The sequence below is a fragment of the Jaculus jaculus genome, chromosome 15, assembly GCF_020740685.1.
Source record: "Jaculus jaculus isolate mJacJac1 chromosome 15, mJacJac1.mat.Y.cur, whole genome shotgun sequence".
In the NCBI taxonomy this organism is placed as follows: Eukaryota; Metazoa; Chordata; class Mammalia; order Rodentia; family Dipodidae; genus Jaculus; species Jaculus jaculus.
Window position 1 is genome coordinate 74290101 of NC_059116.1, and position 17364 is coordinate 74307464.

At 47.2% G+C, this 17364-nt stretch overlaps 1 protein-coding gene across 1 annotated transcript in view; it reads left to right on the forward strand.

Moving 5' to 3' along the window:
* The window catches only part of Prkcq (protein kinase C theta), a 153108-nt gene extending 136467 nt beyond the window's left edge, over positions 1-16641 (forward strand). The window contains exons 16-18 of the mRNA XM_004662392.2: positions 3198-3386; positions 11894-12022; positions 16027-16641. Coding sequence (XP_004662449.2) covers positions 3198-3386; positions 11894-12022; positions 16027-16182 — 474 coding nt within the window. The 3' untranslated portion in view covers positions 16183-16641. The remainder of the gene's footprint in view (positions 1-3197; positions 3387-11893; positions 12023-16026) is intronic.
* The last annotated feature ends 723 nt before the right edge of the window (positions 16642-17364 follow it).

A 17364-nucleotide genomic window follows, 5' to 3' on the forward strand; every position in this document is an offset into this window, starting at 1 on the left:
ACACTGCCTCAAGAAATACGGTAAAGAAGGTCGGGCGTGGTGGCGCGTGCCTTTAGTCCCAGCAGCTGGGAGGCAGAGGTAGGAGGATCGCTGTGAGTTCAAGGCCACCCTGAGACTACATAGTGAATTTCAGGTCAGCCTGAGCTAGAGTGAGACCCTACCTTGAAACACAAAAACAAAAAAAAAGAAAAAGAAAAAGAAATAAGGCAGAGAATGACAAAGACGTGCAGCATCAACCTCTGACCTCCACATGCATGGGTATACATGTATGTTTCTCACACATATGTGTGCCAACCTGCATACATACGCAGACATGCACGGCACACACATACCCAAAAGAAAGAGGAGAAGGAGAGGTCAGTAAGACTGACAGGAAAGGGACCCCTCTAGCCTCTACCCCTCCTCCAAGGCATCTCTTGACAACAAGACCATGCCAGGGAAAGGTCAAAACCGGGCTCCTCGTGCAGAGAAATTAACAACCTGGACCTCAGAGCACTGCTCTCAACTCACCGCAGGAGCCCCGAAAGAAGAGCAGCACTGCGCAGTCGTGCTGCGGGTGGGGATGGCAGTGGTAGTTAGGAAGTTCTTAGAAACGAAGACAGGGGAGTGGAAGCACCTGGCGTGTGTTAGTGGTCCTTCCTTGAACGTTCTGTTCCACATGTGAATTTGCAGTTTGCTCCTTCCTCCAAACGTAAGACTGAATTCCTTTTCCTTACTAGCATAACCTAGCCTGAAAACTCTAATTTCCACCACAGCTGTCTCCTGTCATCCAAATGTCTTTCCATTAGCTCTGCCAAAAATAAAGTTTACAGCCATGGCTAGCTGCTGGGAGCAGTTTCTGGTTGCTCTGCCACCTCCTGGTGGCGAGTCTTGGGAATTGCATGTGGGCCTTGCTCAACGCATGTCTGGCTGCACTGATTGTGCTGCTAATGTATGCGTCGTTCCTTGTCATCCTCCAGTTCTGCTTTTAGAATATTCCTTAAGGTGATTTTTCTTTTGTAAACTTTAAGCTGAACTATTTTTAATATTTAATTAAACTAGCCATTTGCACTTTTATACTGAAAATCAGTGGCAGATCATAAAATTCTGTTTGATCTTTGCTTTCCTGTGGGCAAAAGCTTTATCCAAATAGATGTGCATGAGCTCACCTATAGTAACCTGCACATGTCAGGTGCCCTTGAACTTCCGGCTTTTCATTGGATCCCCACAGCCACCTGTGGTGATTAGGCAGCGGTGATTACCATTTCTGAAGAATGAAGTTCAGAACCTGTAAGGAGTTTACCCAAGCTGCACACAGAGAGAATCAGCCAGACATAGAATGGGCAAAAGTTTCTTTTATCATCAGAAATGGTTTGCTGCAGCTGTGGTTTGAATGTGTAGTGTGCCCATACACTCACGTGTTTGAACACTTGTCCTCAGTTGGTGGCACTGTTTGAGAAGGTTGTGGCACCTTTGGGAGACAGAGCTTTGTGGTAGAGGTGGGTCACTAGAGGAGGGCCTTGGGGTTCACAGACTGGCCTCACTTCCTGTTCACTCTGCTTCTTGGTGGAAATATGAAAAGCCAGCCTACCATGTCTTCTCCACCATAATGGAATATACTCCCCAAAGAGTGAGCCTAAATAAACCCTTTCCTTCTTAAGGCCGCTTCTGGCCAGGTGTTTGATCACAGCAATGAGGAAGTAACTAATACAGTTACTGTTTATTTAGCAAGTCTGTGCTAGGAACATTTGTAGTGTCCCTGAGCCACACTCCCCTGTCCAGGGCTTGGAGTAAGTGGAGTGGGCGTCATTTAAGTGGAGAAATGGAATCGTACAGTATTTGTCCTTTTGTGCTGGGCTCATTGCACGCAGCATAATGTTCTCCAAGCTCATCAATGTGGGCTGCCTGGCCTTCTGCTGTGTCTACATGCCACGGTCCTTTCACGTGTTCACCTCACAGGGGCACTTTGGTTGACCCCGTGCCTTTGCTGTTGTGGATCGACAGAAGGGTGTGTGGCTCGTCAGCGCTCTCAGTTCACTTCTTCTTGAAAAGAATATTTTATTTTTGTTTATATATTTGAGAGAGAGGCAGGGGGAGAGAATGGATACACCAGGGCCTCCAGTCACTGCAAACAATCTCCAGACACATCCTTCACCTTGTGCATTGGCTTACGTGGGGCCTGGGAAACGGAACCTGGGTCCTTTGGCCTTGACTGCTAAGCCCTGTCTTCCGACCCCACATTTTCTTTGTTCATTCACCCAGTGATGCACCCTAGAATGTGCTGTGTAAGGGAGCCCCTGACGTGGCTGTGGGGGTGCTGAGCGCAGTGGCCTGAGCACCTCCTCTCTTCCAGCAGTGGTCACCGAAGCGGAGGAACGACAGCTACACAGCCCTCTGTGACGAAGATAAACTGATAAAAGAATGGCTTTTGTTGTTGCTGTTGAGTGGACTGTCACACTAAACCCTCCTACATAGCACAGAAACCCGATCAGTTGTTCTCAGAACCTGTTAAAAGCTGTTTGGGAAATCCTGGTGCGCGTGTGTCTGCATTGGAGCTGCGAGTTACTCCAGCCTCCTTCTCCCGCAATAGGGACACAGTTTGACTCTTCGTAATGGGCACTGTGCACATGGCTCTTGAAGAGTCAGGAGATTTTTAAGGACATTTCTTCGGATTTGTAATGTCTTCCTGTATTTTTTGCAGTCATAAGATAACAGAAGTCAATATAATATAGGTTAGGTTTTGATGTTCATATGAAAGTGTCTGATCAGGCCCAAAACCTGCCACCCAAGTCTTCCCGTCACAGATGGGAAAATGAGAGCCATGGGTGTGGTTCAGTTCTTTTCACGAAAAGCCAGATGAAAAGTGGAAAAACACAACTCCAAAATGTCAAAACATGGACAGGAGAGGTGGCTTACCAGTTTAGGTGTTTGCCTACCAAGCCAAAGGACCCAGGTTCGATTCCCCAGTATCCACGTAAGCCAGATGCACAAGATGGCACATGCATCTGGAGTTCCTTTGCAGTGGCTGGAGGCCCTGGTGTGCCCATTCTTTCTATCTGTCTCTCTCAAGCAAAATAAAATTCATTTTAAAAGGTCAAAATGTGCGATTTCGGTGTAGTCTGTATTGAAGTCACATATTATCATCAGTGTCATCTGCCATTTGTTGTGTGGCCTTGAGAAATCAGAGGGTTAATTTTGTCTGTCTTCTCGTCACGCAGATCTTGCTGGGTCAGAAATACAACCACTCTGTTGACTGGTGGTCCTTCGGCGTTCTTCTCTATGAGATGCTGATTGGCCAGTCACCTTTCCACGGGCAAGACGAGGAGGAGCTTTTCCACTCCATCCGCATGGACAACCCCTTCTACCCACGATGGCTGGAGCGTGAGGCCAAGGACCTTTTAGTGAAGGTAGGAAATGCAGTCAAAGCCTCGGGGTGCAGCTCATGGCAAATTGCATGTGCAAGGCTCTGACTTTGATCCCTGATACTGAAAAAAAGAAAAGAAAGGAAAAGAAAAAGTAAAAAGAAAAGAAAAAGAGGAACGAAGCAAAGAAGGGATTCATAAGGTCAGCTCTTTAGGTCTAGCGCTCGGCTCGGTGGCTTCACTCGGTTCTAGAATGTGCTGGATACTGAACTGGGTTGTTTTCTACGTGTGTGTGTGTGTGTGTGTGTGTGTGTGTGTGTGTGTGTGCATGTTCATCCATATGGCTCACGTGTGTGTGTGTGCATGTGGAGGTGAGAGGGCAGTCTCGGCGGTACCCTCAGGTGCACTGTACACCTCTTTTTAAGATAGGGTCACTCATTGACCTGGAGCTGGTGAATTGATCTAGATTTGCTGGCCAGCAAGCCCCAGGGGTCTGCCTACTTCTGCCTCCTCGGCCCTGGGATTAAAGGCACACTCCACGACGCCATCATTGACATGCGTTCTGGGGAATCAAACTCAGGTCCTCGTGCATGTGACACAAGCACTTTATTAACTGGCCTGTCGACTGTTCCGGAATACCCAGCACCTCTATGTCAACTGAAGCACCAATGCCATGAACGCAGGCTGTCAAAATGAGTCTCATAAACATCCTCAGGGTATCAAAGAGGGTCAAGGGAAGAAAGACAGATGTCTCATGTTTTCTCTCATTTGAAGAATCCAGATGAAAGCAGAGGGAGACTGTTTCAGGTGAGGAGAGGAACCAGTAGGATGGAAAGAGAGGAAAGGAAAGGGTGAGGGAAGGGGCGGAGGGGCACTAATGTAAGCAAAGTACACTGACATTGACGTATGTACATGAGACTGTCCTCATGAAACTCATCACTGTGTGGGCTAATTGTGTTAGTAACTCTGCGAATTGCTGTGACAAAATACCTGACAAAAGTGACTTAAGGAAGAAGGAAGAGTTGATTTTAACTGCCAGTTTGAGTGCATCATGGCAGAAAAGCCATGGCAGCTGACATGAGAAACGGCTGGCCACATTGGATTCACAGTTAGACTGCACAGAGAGATGAATGTTCGTGTGCACCTTGCTTTCTCCTTTTCATGAAGTCCTAGACCCCAACCCATAGGATGGTACCCCCATGGTCAGGGTGAGTCTGACATGCTTGGGTAAATCTCTCTAGAGGTACCATCATATGTATGTACCCAGAGGAGTGTTTTGTGGTGACTCTTAATCCTATCAAGTTGATAATGATGATTAACCATCATACTAACTGAAATAGAAATAATAATAATAACTTTAAAAGATTAGTTCTTAAAAGCCAAATAAAGGCTGAAGAGATGGCTTAGTGGCTAAGGTGCTGGCCTGCAACATCAAAGAACCCAGGTTCAACTCCCCATGACCCATGTAAGCCAGATGCACAAGATGGCACATTGATCTGGAGTTCATTTGCAGTGCCTGGCATAGCCATTCTCTCTGTGTCTGTCTCTGTCTCTCTCTCTATCTCTCTCTCCCCTGCATCTCTCTCTCTGAAATAAATAAATAAAAATACAATATTGTAATAAAGTCAAATAAATTTCCTTCTTGCCATTTATAAAAAGAAATGCTTAGACGGAATTCTATGCCCCTTGAATGGAGATATATTTGGTCCAATCTTCCTATATAAAATACATCCAACCCACCTCATTCTGCCCTGGTTGGAACCTTTTCTGCTCAATCTCAGGTAAAAGGGAGACCTTTTACTTTCTCAAGTCACAAAGCACTGCCTTGGTTAAGAAATCAAAAGCATCCAGTGTCAGATGTCCATCATCACATCAGCGTACACGGCTGGAGCTCGGACGTGCGCTTCGTGCGTGCTCAGCATGCTCAGGACAGACGGCGCTCACCACTGCAGAGGCCGTTGTCGACATGCTGTGGGTAACCGTGTCTTTCTCTTTGCTGCTCCAACTCTTGGGTCTGCAGAAGCAGGACAGGAAGGAAAGGCGAGGAGGAGGAACAGCTCTTAAGGCACTGGATGGCTCCACTCTCTTTGTGGTCCACACTAAGGCCCTCACCGAGGCAGTAACACAGCTGTGATCCTAGCAACTCAGGTAGGAGGATCACAAGTCCCAGACCTTGGCTACAGAGTGAGTTCAAGGCCACCCTGGGTAATTTAATGAGAACCTACCTCAGAATTTTAAAAGGGTTGAATATATAATTCAGTGATGGGGCGCTTGCCTACCATGTGTTGCACCCTGGGCACGATCCTGGTATGGCAGCAAAGGAAATGGAAGACATGAAGCAGAGCTGGGGTATTCCAGCAGGTTTGCTCTAGCGGCCCTCGGGAAGCGGCCAGTCTTGGAGAGCTATCGGACTAACCCCCTCGAGATGGCCCTGCTGAAGCCAGTCCCAGGCCCGGGAGCCGCAGCAAACGAACAGGGAACACTTTCCTACTGCTTGTCGCCTCCCCAGAAGAGGGTCTTAGGCAGACTTAAAATGCATGCAGACCCGTTCTCCCTGCGTGTGCCCTTCCTTTGAGCACTGGAAATACTAATGCATACTTCACCTCACACACTGACAGCAGGTTACTGCCTGCCGCCAAAAGGCATTGCCAGCAAAACTCTAGCATTCACCTTTGAAGCAGAAGTCAGACCTCTGTCCTTGACAGCTCAGGACATGCTGAAAATCAGCAGAGGGTTCTGGGGAGACAGTCGATAAGTGTTTGCTTCCCAAGCACACAGACCAGAAGCCACATAAACATGCCAGGTTGCCAGGAGTGGTGGCACACACTAAGGAGGAAGAGACAAATGCTTGCCTGGGGCTCACTGGCCAACCAGTGTGACCTACTTGGCAACTCCATGTCAGTCAGAAACCTTGTCTTTAAAAAGGGGGGGCTAGATGGATGGCTTAGTGGTTAAGATGTTTGCCTACAAAGCCAAAGGACCCAGGTTCAAATCCCTAGTACCCATGTAACCCAGATGCACAAGGGGGTATATGTGTCTGGAGTTCATTTGCAGTGGCTAGAGGCCCTGGTGCACCCATTCTCTGTCTCTCTCTCTCCCTCTTTCTCTGTCAAATAAATAAATAAAAATAAAAATATATTAAAAAAATTTTAAAGATGGATAGCATTTCTTAAGAGCAACAAGCTGCTGTATAGTGTGTTTGAAGCAAGCCTGAGAATCCATGAGACCCCGCCACTAATTAATTAAGTGTGTGTGTGCGTGCGTGCGTGTGTGTGTGTGTGTGTGTGTGTGTGTGTGTAGCAGACACTATTAGGGAGTTTAAAGTCAAAAATATGAAAAACATTTCTGGACCGGGGAGATGGCTCTGTGGATAAAAGGTTCCCTGCTCAAGTCTGAGTATGCACGTTCAGTGTCCAGACCCCGTGTAAAAAGCCAGAGCAGGCTGGAGAGATGGTGGGGCGGGTAGGGAGCTTGCCTGTGAAGTCTGAGGACCCACTTTCAACTCTCCAGGTCCCGCATAAGCCAGACGCACAGGGTGACCTGAGCACACAAAGCTGCGCGTGCGCACAGATGGCACACGTGACTGGAGTTGGAGTAGAGAGGCTGGCACCCCTGGCGTGCCAGTTCTCGCCTTCTCGCTCTCTCACTTCTCTCATAACCAAAAGCGGCAGTCGGCTGGGCTTGCCCCAAAACGTAAAACGCCAGAAGCTATGGTGGGCCTCCGTCATCCCAGCACGCCGACCCTGATAGTGAGAAGGGAGGCTGGGCAGAAAGAGAAAGCCTGCCTCTAGCAAGGTGGAAAGGTGCTGGCTGACCCGGAAGTGGTCCCCTGACCTCCACAGGAACCTATCCATGTCACACAAACATGCACATACCACACACATGAACATGTACGCATTCACATATACAAAAGCTTTTTAAATTTTTTAAAGATTTTATTTTATTTGAGAGAAAGAAAGAGGCAGACAGAGAGAGAAAGAATGGGCATACCAGGACTTCTAGCCACTGCAAACTAACTGTGCATGCAGCACCCTGTGCATGCACCACCCTGTGCATGCACCACCCTGTGCATGTGGCTTATGTGAGTACTGGGGAATCGAACCTGGGTCCTTAAGTTTTGCAGGCAAGCACCTTAATCGGTGTCTCCAGCACAAAAGTTTTAAACCTTATTTTTTTTAATTTTTATTTATTTATTTATTTGAGAGCGACAGACACAGAGAGAAAGACAGATAGAGGGAGAGAGAGAGAATGGGTGCGCCAGGGCTTCCAGCCTCTGCAAACGAACTCCAGACGCGTGCGCCCCCTTGTGCATCTGGCTAATGTGGGACCTGGGGAACCGAGCCTCGAACCGGGGTCCTTAGGCTTCAAAGGCAAGCGCTTAACCGCTAAGCCATCTCTCCAGCCCAATAGAAGAATATTTTTAAAACCATCTTTTCCACTAGTCTGCCTTGAAGAACGACTTGGAATTAAATTTACAGGGCGCTATCCTTCTGCTTCTCTAATGCAAGGGACAGCTTGTCTAAGGTGCTAGAATGGAGCCACCTCAGATCTCTCCCTGGGAATCAGGATCTTGAATCTGAGAGGTTCTGACCTCTTTACCCATGGTTCCATCTCTCCAGCCCCAGAAGACAGTTAAAGGCTCTGAAATGCTTTTTATAAAAAATATTTTATTTTTCTTTTATTTATTTAAGAGAAAGAAATAGGCATAGGGAGAAAGAGAATGGGCATGCCAGGGCCTCCAGCTGCTGCAAACTAACTCCAAAAGCATGTGCCCCTTGTGCATCTGGCTTACGTGGTATCCTGGATCCTTTGGCTTTGCAGGCAAAGCATTAACTGCTAAGCCATCTCTCCAGCCCCTCTTAGATGCTTTTGAGCTTGCTTCCTCTCACACAAGTTAACAACAGCAACATGTCCTTCCTCTTGCATCTAATGTGGCCAGTGGGCTGGTAAAAATTAGCTTCCATTGTATAGTTTGCTGTCTGGAAGTCTGGCTTCTAGTTTAATCTCTACACCTCTGTTCCTTTAAAACTTTGGTCCTTGGAGGCCGGGCGTGGTGGCGAACATCTTTAATCCCAGTACTCAGGAGGCAAAGGTAGGAGGATCACCTTTAGTTCGAGGCCACCCTGAGACTACATAGTGAATTCCAGGTCAGCCTGGACTAAAGTGAGACCCTACCTCAAAATAAAAAAAAAAAAGTTTGGTCCTTGGGCCCCACTTTTGTGCAAAAGCCAAGAGTAACAACATGTCTTGGAACTTCCCTGTAGAGACTTTTCCATGAAGCCATGGGTCCTCTGGAAAAGTTAACCAAGGCAGTTTTTTTTTTTTTTAAATTTATTTGAGAGCAGCAGACAGAGAGAAAGAGGCATGGAGAGAGGATGGGCGCGCCAGGGCCTCTAGCCACTGCAAATGAACTCCAGACACGTTCGCCCCTTGTGCATCTGGCTAACGTGGGTCCTGGGGAATTGAGCCTCGAACCAGGGTCCTTAGGCTTCACAGGCAAGTGCTTAACTGCTAAGCCGTCTCTGCAGCCCGGGGCAGTTTTCTGTGGCATCTTTTTCAGCACCGCTGCTACTAGACACTGTCGCCTTGAGCGCTCCCAGGACAGGGCTGCGTGCGTGGGGCATGCTGAACCATCGCATGTCAATCGAGGCCGTGCTCCTCCGAGAGGCGCAGCTGGGCCACCGCTGCCCAGTTGACTGGTGCCAAGAAAAAGGACCTTTTTCTCCCCATTTGTTCAGCCAGGATGTTCTGTCCTTTTGTTTGAAAATGACTGGAAACTAATGATCACGAACAGAAATCCCGTTTCATAAGATGTGTCTGAGAACAGACTGAGGGGAAGGGAACGTTACAGGTAGTTTGTCACAGCTGCCGGTGGCTACAGATTGCTTCTTTGACCAGACTGTCAAATAAATTTTAAACAAACTCCAGCTATATCCTGGCCTTTTATTTAAGAGAGCTGTTTCCTCTAACTATAAACCACTGTCCTGAAAGCTTTTCCCAGTGAAAGCTTCATTTACAGACCCCTGGACCTGGCCTACCTCTGAACTAACTACCGGCCCGCTGGACGATGAGCATGTCTGTTTGCCTCAAGGAGAAAGAAAAATAAGAATTCATGGTTATGTACAATGCCAGAAATAATATTGAACTTTGGAGCCTGAGATTTCTCATTTTCCATTTTATTTTTAAAAGCATGTTATTTTATTTCACAGGGATATAAGCCAAGCTCGGCTGGCTCTTATGATTTCCTAGGTCCAAATATCAACCTGTTTGCTAAAAAGTCTAATGGACAGCAGAGCCTGTTACACACTTGGCCCAGGGCAGTGACTTCTAACTTCACTCCCTGAAGCATTGTATTATGACATCAGCTAGTTTTGGACCCGTTCTTAAGACACTTAAAGATTCTATCTTATCTTTAGTCAAAAATCCTTACGAGGTGGAGGGCAATCTTAATATGACCATTTCCAGGAAAGAGATATGGGACAAGCGACTTATTCCCTCTACTTCTTAGACTAGAAAATGCTTGTTTTTCTATCTGTTGACTCACCTGTTCAGTCCACAGAAAAAATATATCTTTCTGTGAACCTGGTGCCTTTTCTATATGCTGAAAACAAGAGGCTAAGGGAAGATGAGGACGGAAGACCCATGTCTGCAGATAAAGTGGAAAGACGGCGCAGACACTTACGTACATTGACTGGATGGCCGCTTAGTACACGGCACTGTGCCGCCCTCTGTAAGAAGTAGAACTTCAAGCGGCGCCTCCTTTCCAGACCCCACAGTCCGTAGGAAGACAGACTTGGAAACAGACACCAAGGGCAGGAGAGATAGCTCAGTAGTACATGTGAGCATGAGGACCATATTCGGTTCCCGGGTCCCCATGCAAACATGAGCCTTTCTAATCCCTTGCTGGGGAGGCAGGAACACAAAGGACCCTAGTGCCTGCCAGCCCAAGCCAGGGAGCAGCGGGTCCAGTGAGAAGGCCAATATTCGAGGCTGCCTCCAGCTTACACACAGCACATGCATGTTCACACACACTCGCACATACGCGCCCACAGATGTACGAACACACACCCAGCACATGCATGTGCACGCACACTCGCACATACACACCCACAGATGTATGAACACGCACACAGGCAAAGAAGGGGGACACTTGTCAGTGGAGATACTCAAGGAAAAGAACGTGTAAATTGAGGCCTTAAAAATGAGGCAGGAGGACTGGAGGAATGGCTTAGCAGTTAGAGCAATTGCCTGCAAAGCCAAAGGACCCAGGTTCAATTCCCCAGAACCCACATAAGCCAGATGCACAAGGGAGTGCACATGCCTGGAGTTCATTTGCAGTGGCTGAAGACTCTAGCAAGCCCATTCTCCTTCGCTCTCTCTCATAACTAAATAAATACATACATGCACACACATACATATATAAAAGCTAGACCAGTTGGGCGGTGGTGGCGCACGCCTTTAATCCCAGCACTCGGGAGGCAGAGGTAGGAGGATCGCCATGAGTTCAAGGCCATCCTGAGACTCCATAGTGAATTTCAGGTCAGCCTCAGCTAGAGTGAGACCCTACCTGAAAAGCCAGACCAATGCAACAGTTCCTCCTCGTTGCTGAGACGAACCACTGGGGCCGCAGCAGCACATGGCGAGAGGCTTGGCTTCCAGTCCATAGTTTCAAGGGGAAGTTTCACCCGAGCAGCGAAAGCGGTCGCCCACCCCCACAGAGACAGGCACCCACCGAGGCAAGCTGCCCTGTGCCCCTGGGCACAGCCCCGCCTCCCAAGGGCTCCACCAGCTAGGAGCAAGTATGAGGCTTAACTACAAACACTTGAGACTATGGGAGGCAGTTTTACACACAAACCATTGTGTAATACCGATGCTGGAGAGGCAGAGACAGGTAGGTCCTTGCAACTCACTGATCAGCCAATCTAGCCAACGTGGTGAACCCTGGACCAGTAAGAGATGCTATCTGAAAATAATAAATAAATAAAGGTGACTGGCATTCCCGAGGAACGTATCTTCTGGCCCACATGTGCACATGCCCATACATGCGCCTACACACACATACGAATAGACAAATGAAATACATAAAAGGAAAAAATCTTCTATTTTCTACTGCATGCTGTTTGGTCCTAATGTTTAAAATATTTGTATTTGTTTGTTTATTTATTTAAGAGCCAGAACCAGAGAGAGAGAGAGAGTGCCTTAACCACTAAGCCATCTCTGCAGCCCAAACAGGCTCACTTTAAAGGTGAAGAAATTGGCTCAGGGTTCTATCCCTTGCTGGAAATCCCATAAATAACACAAATTGAAGCTGATCTCACACCAGCTCAGTGTAACTCTCAATACAGCATGTGTAGGGAAGAGTAGGGGGGTACAACCTTAGACCCCCGAGTGTTCACAAAGGCTCACTGGAGGAGAGTCGGGGACAGTCTGGCCCTCGCCCATCTGCATAAAGGTGAGCGGGAAAGGGTGGCTTGTGCCCTGGGGAGCCCAACCCCCCGCGGCGCAGTGCCTGACCCTGGAGAGTTAAGTGCCTTGTGCTTGCTCCTTCCCAGCTCTTTGTGAGGGAGCCCGAGAAGAGACTGGGAGTGAGAGGAGACATCCGCCAGCACGCTTTGTTTCGGGAGATCAACTGGGAGGAACTGGAGAGGAAGGAGATCACCCCTCCCTTCAGACCTAAAGTGGTAAGGACGGTTCGACCTTGGCCTTCTCCTTCCCTCCCAGCTGCTGTGACCAGGTAACAGCAGGTCCTCACTTCTGCCGAGGCCCAGCTTCCAATGCTCTCACTCGCGGAAGAATGTTCTTCAGTAGATACCCCTGGGTGGGAAGGGGAGGGGCCGTTGCTCTAGCTTGCACAGTGGAGCCAGCAGTCAAAATGCGCCTAAAGGAAGGATGAGCTGAGGAGTGTTCCGAAGTTGAATATGTATTTTTGTGGGCGCACGCCTTTAATCCCACACTCAGGAGGCAGCGGTAGGAGGATTGCCGTGAGTTCGAGGCCACCCTGAGACTCCATAGTGAATTCCAGGTCAGCCTGGGTTAGAGCAAGACCCTACCTTGAAAAAAACAAAAAAGGAAGGACAGAAGGAAGGAAGGAAGGAAGGAAGGAAGGAAGGAAGGAAGGAAGGAAGGAAGGAAGGAAGGAAGGAAGGAAGACGCTTTAATCCCAGCATTTGGGAAGCAGAAGTAAGAGAATCACTGTGAGTTTGAGGCTACTTTGAGAACACATAGTGAATTCCAGGTCTCCCTTGGCTAGAGTGAGACCTTATCTCGACAAAAAAAAAAAAAAAAAAAAAAGCCAGGCACACGCCTTTAATCCCAGCACTCAGGGAGGCAGAGGTAGGAGGATCACAATGAGTTCGAGGCCACCCTGAGACTCCATACTGAATTCCAGGCCAGCCTGAACTAGAGTGAGATCCTATCTTGAAAAACAAACAAACCAAAAAAAAAAAAGAAGTCACTAGCTGACAGACGAGGCAGAAGTTCTCAACTAACACAGAATGAGCCACCACACAAACAAAACTACAGTTAAGACAGAGGTCGCAGAGACACTTGGTGGTGATGGTACAACATGAATGTAGTCAATGCCACAGAACTGTGACCCTAAAACTAGGTAGAAGGTAAACTTTATGTCTATTTTAGCCCTGTTCAAAACAATAAGGAATGCTTTGTCAACAAAGCAAACTGGTGGGTTTGGCAGTCTTATCTGTCCTCTCACTGCTGGGAATACTGGTAGTTATCTGGCCAGACAGAGCCTGTGGCTACCAGGACTTTGCTGAAATCACATGGGCTCAGGCGTTTCCCACAAAAGCTGCACCCTGAAAACAGCCACAGTTATCGTCACAATGATGAATGGCTAGAAACTGCAAATGCACCTTGTTTCTATATTAAAATCACTCTCACATTTGTCCAAACAGACTGGCTTCTAACACTTTGATGAGTTGTAACAATATTATATCTAATGCTCAGTTATTCATTTGTTTGTAATCAAAAACAAATTTTCACATTGGTTTAGCTATCAGAATAGTTTAAGTCATGTCTAACTTCCCACTGAAGATTAAAATTGACTTGTTATTTTCCACATAAAAGAAGATAGAACTAGGCTGGAGACAGGGATTACAGGTTAAGGTGCATACCTGTGAAGCCCAAGGACCCACGTTTGACTCTCCAGGTCCCACATAAGCCAGACATGCAAAGTGACACAAGCTCAAGGTCGAACATGTGCACTAGGTGGCACATATGTCTGGAATATGATTGTAGTGGCTGGAAGTCCTAGCATACCTATTCTCTCTTGCCCTCTTGCTCGTTCTCCTTCTCTCTCTCTCTCTCCCTCTCTCATTAAAAAAAAAAAAAGATAGAACTTTGGCAGTGGTGGTGCTCTCCTTTAATCCCAGAACTTGGGAGGCAGAGGTAGAAGGATCACTGTGAGTTCAATGCCAGCCTGGAACTAGAGAGTGAATTCAAGGTCAGCCTGGGCTAGAGTGAGACCCTACCTTGAAAACACACACATTAAAAAAAAGACAGGGCCGGGCGTGGTGGTGCACGCCTTTAATCCCAGCACTCGGGAGGCAGAGGTAGGAGGATCACCGTGAGTTCAAGGCCACCCTGAGACTACAGAGTTACTTCCAGATCAGCCTGGACCAGAGTGAGACCCTACCTCGAAAAACCAAAAAAAAAAAAAAAAAAAAAAAAAAAAAAAAAAAAGACAGAACTTTGATCTGAACTCACCACCTAGGACAATTCCTGTTTCTGCTGAAGAAAAGACTGCCTGATACGTGGTGTGAGCAGCCCTTGGTAAACACTGGGCTCGGCAGCCCTGGGGGACACGGCTGCCTTTGCCTTGCTTGCGAGTGTTCACACGGCGCTCTTTCATTAATGCTTAATTTCATCTCCACTGATGAAGTGTCCTCTATACTGAACGGTATCATTGGTGTCTTTGGTTTTACTTTCTGTCTCTTTGCTCATCAAAACCAATAAGCCAGTGGTCTGGAAGCAATTTATTTCAATCTGTGTTGTCTATAGAAGACAGTCCACCGTGTGTAATAATCAAATTAACACACTAGGGCTGGAGGAATGGCTTAGCAGTTAAGACGTTTGCCTGCAAAGCAAAAGGACCCAGGTTTGATTCCTCAGGACCCACGTTAGCCAGATGCTCAAGGGGGCTCATGTGTCCTGAGTTCGTTTGCACTGAGTAGAGGCCCTGGCATGACCATTCTCTCTCTCTCTCTCCATCCCTCTTTCTCTATCAAATAAATAAATAAAAATAAAAATATTAAAAAATATTAACACACTAGAGAAGCCACTAATACAAAGGGTGTTAATAAGAAGAACAGGGGCCAGGTAGACAGCTCAGCCAGCAGTGCCTATGTGACAAGCATGAAGACCTGAGTTCAAGCCCCCAGAGCCCATGTGAGAATGATGAACATGGTGGCACTGCTTGCAAATCACCGTGCTGTAGAGGTAGAGGCAATGGGATCCCTGGGGCCACTCTAGCCTCCTGGCTTGGTCCAGGCCAGAACCTGCCTCCAAAAAGGTGGATGAAACCTGAGAGCGACACCCACGCACACACACACACACACAGTTATAAATAAATAGGACTGAAGAGCTGGCTTAGCGGTGAAGGTGCTCGGCACTTACCTGCAAAGGCAAAGGACCCAGGTTCAATTCCCCAGAACCAACATAAGCCAGTTGCAAAAGGTGGCACATGTGTCTGGAGTTCATTTGCAGTGGCTAGAGGCAGGTCTTGATGTATTCATTCTCTCTCTTTATCTATATATCATCTATCTATCTATATCTATCTCTTTCTCTCTCTCTCTCATAAATAAATAAAAAATAAAAATCAACAAAAGTATTTTTTTTTGGTTTATTTTTTTTATTTATTTATTTGAGAGCAACAGACAGAGAACAAGGCAGAGAGAGAGAGAGAGAGAGAGAGAGAGAGAGAGAGAGAGAGAGAGAGAATGGGCGCGCCAGGGCTACCAGCCACTGCAAACGAACTCCAGACGCGTGCGCCCCCTTGTGCATCTGGTTAACGTGGGACCTGGGGAACCGAGCTTCGAACCGGGGTCCTTAGGCTTCACAGGCAAGCGCTTAACCGCTAAGCCATCTCTCCAGCCCAAAAGTATTTTTAAATAAACAAATACTGGACTAGCTGGCCACGACTGCAAACACCTGTAATCCCAGCACTCGGGAAGTTGAAGTAAGAAGATTGTAAATTCAAGGCCAGCCTGGGCTACATATTGAGGTCCAACTTGAGCTACATGGTGAGACCTTATCTAAAAATAAAAAGCCATAACCAACCAAAAGAACAGGAACATATGACCCGCAACGTCCCTTCCCTTGTCCCTTCCCTTTGTTCCCATTCCCACTTCTGTTCCTTGCAGACCAAAGGACAGAGGTCAAATGTGCACTCACCACTTTCCCACAAATTCTCCATCCTCCGATAGGTACTCGAGGACCAGATCCTGTTGACCGTAACAATGCAGGTCCTTGATGTGAACTCACCTGCGCTGAAGTCTGCGGGCTGCGTATTAGAATGTCGCCCACGAGCCTGCATGAGCGTCTGTACGGCTCTTCTCTAAGTGCCAAATTGATCACACGCACACTAGGGCCTAGGTAACTAGAGCTAACAAGTGAATTTAATGGCTGATTTCCTTTCTTTTTTTTTTCTCCCTCTTGCACTTTGGCCAAGAAATCGCCCTACGACTGTAGCAATTTCGACAAAGAATTTCTAAACGAGAAACCGCGGCTGTCGTTCGCCGACAGAGCTCTGATCAACAGCATGGACCAGAATATGTTTAGAAACTTTTCCTTCGTTAACCCACGGATGGAGGTGCTCATCTCCTAAACCTCATCTCGCCACAGACCAGGGCAGTTTTGCTCTTTATCTGGGAACTGATTCAAGCAACACTTCATGTGGCCCTTTTTGACTTTGGGGAAGAAAAGGAATACTCTACGGCCAAGGCGGAGACCTTGGAGCGCCTCCTGGGACTTGTTATCTGTAGCAGACACCGATCCACTTCACTAACGACCGTCGCCCGGCTTGGTCCACAGCCGCCCTTGAAGTTACATCATTATTAACCCTAGAGATTTACTTGAAAGCTGGTTCTCCACACTGTGAAGGATTTGAAATGCAAAACTGCTCTAAATCAGGGCCCTTCCGCTGTGGGCACCGCCTCTGGTCCATCGGGAGCAGGGCAAAGGCCTTCTCAGAGCTGCAGTAGCCCAATGCCTGGAGCAGGCACGGAGCCCACCTGGCCACTGGGCAAGGGCCACTTCCCCGCTCCATTCTGTGCTCGTGGGTGGGGGCCCAGGTGGGGGGGGGGTGGGCACTGAGCACGTTGTCCTGGTATTGTGCCCAATAAACACCACTGGTAACTGGAGGTTTACAAATCTATTCAGTCTGCTTAGCCAGGAAACTCACAGCCAAGAGAAAAGTGGTAAACGGCAAGAGTTCATGTCCCTGATAAGGTAACCAGCAGACTAGTGCTGTATCTCTTGTCCATAAAGAAATTAAGTTTATAACCCAATAAAGATAGCATCGTTTTCTTGCTGCCAATTAAAAAAAAAAGAACCTGCTTTCTATCTATCCTCAGTTCATTTCACCATCAAGGTAGTTATTCATTACCATCCTCACACTATAACAAGAAAAGAAATGAAGTGAACAATTTCTTCTAAGATAGAATAAAAGCAAACCCTTATCATGCTATTCCAGTGATTTGATGAAAAGTAAGTCTCTGTTTACGCATCATGCAAGATTTAAAAAAAAAAACATGCATGTCATTTGCAATAGTCAATCTTGTTTAATTAGAATTCTAAGTATACACTTAAAGTATTTGTGCTGTTTGTATATTTTGATTAAATGTGGTGACAATGACAGAAGTGGATGTGTAGAAATAGAATAAAGAAAGAAAGATGCTTCTAAATAGTTTAATTCCCTGCTTGTCCTCTCAAGGACATGGTTCTGTTGTGCTGATCATCAGAATGTAGCCAGCACTGAGTTCATTTTAAAACTGGGGGATCAGGGCTG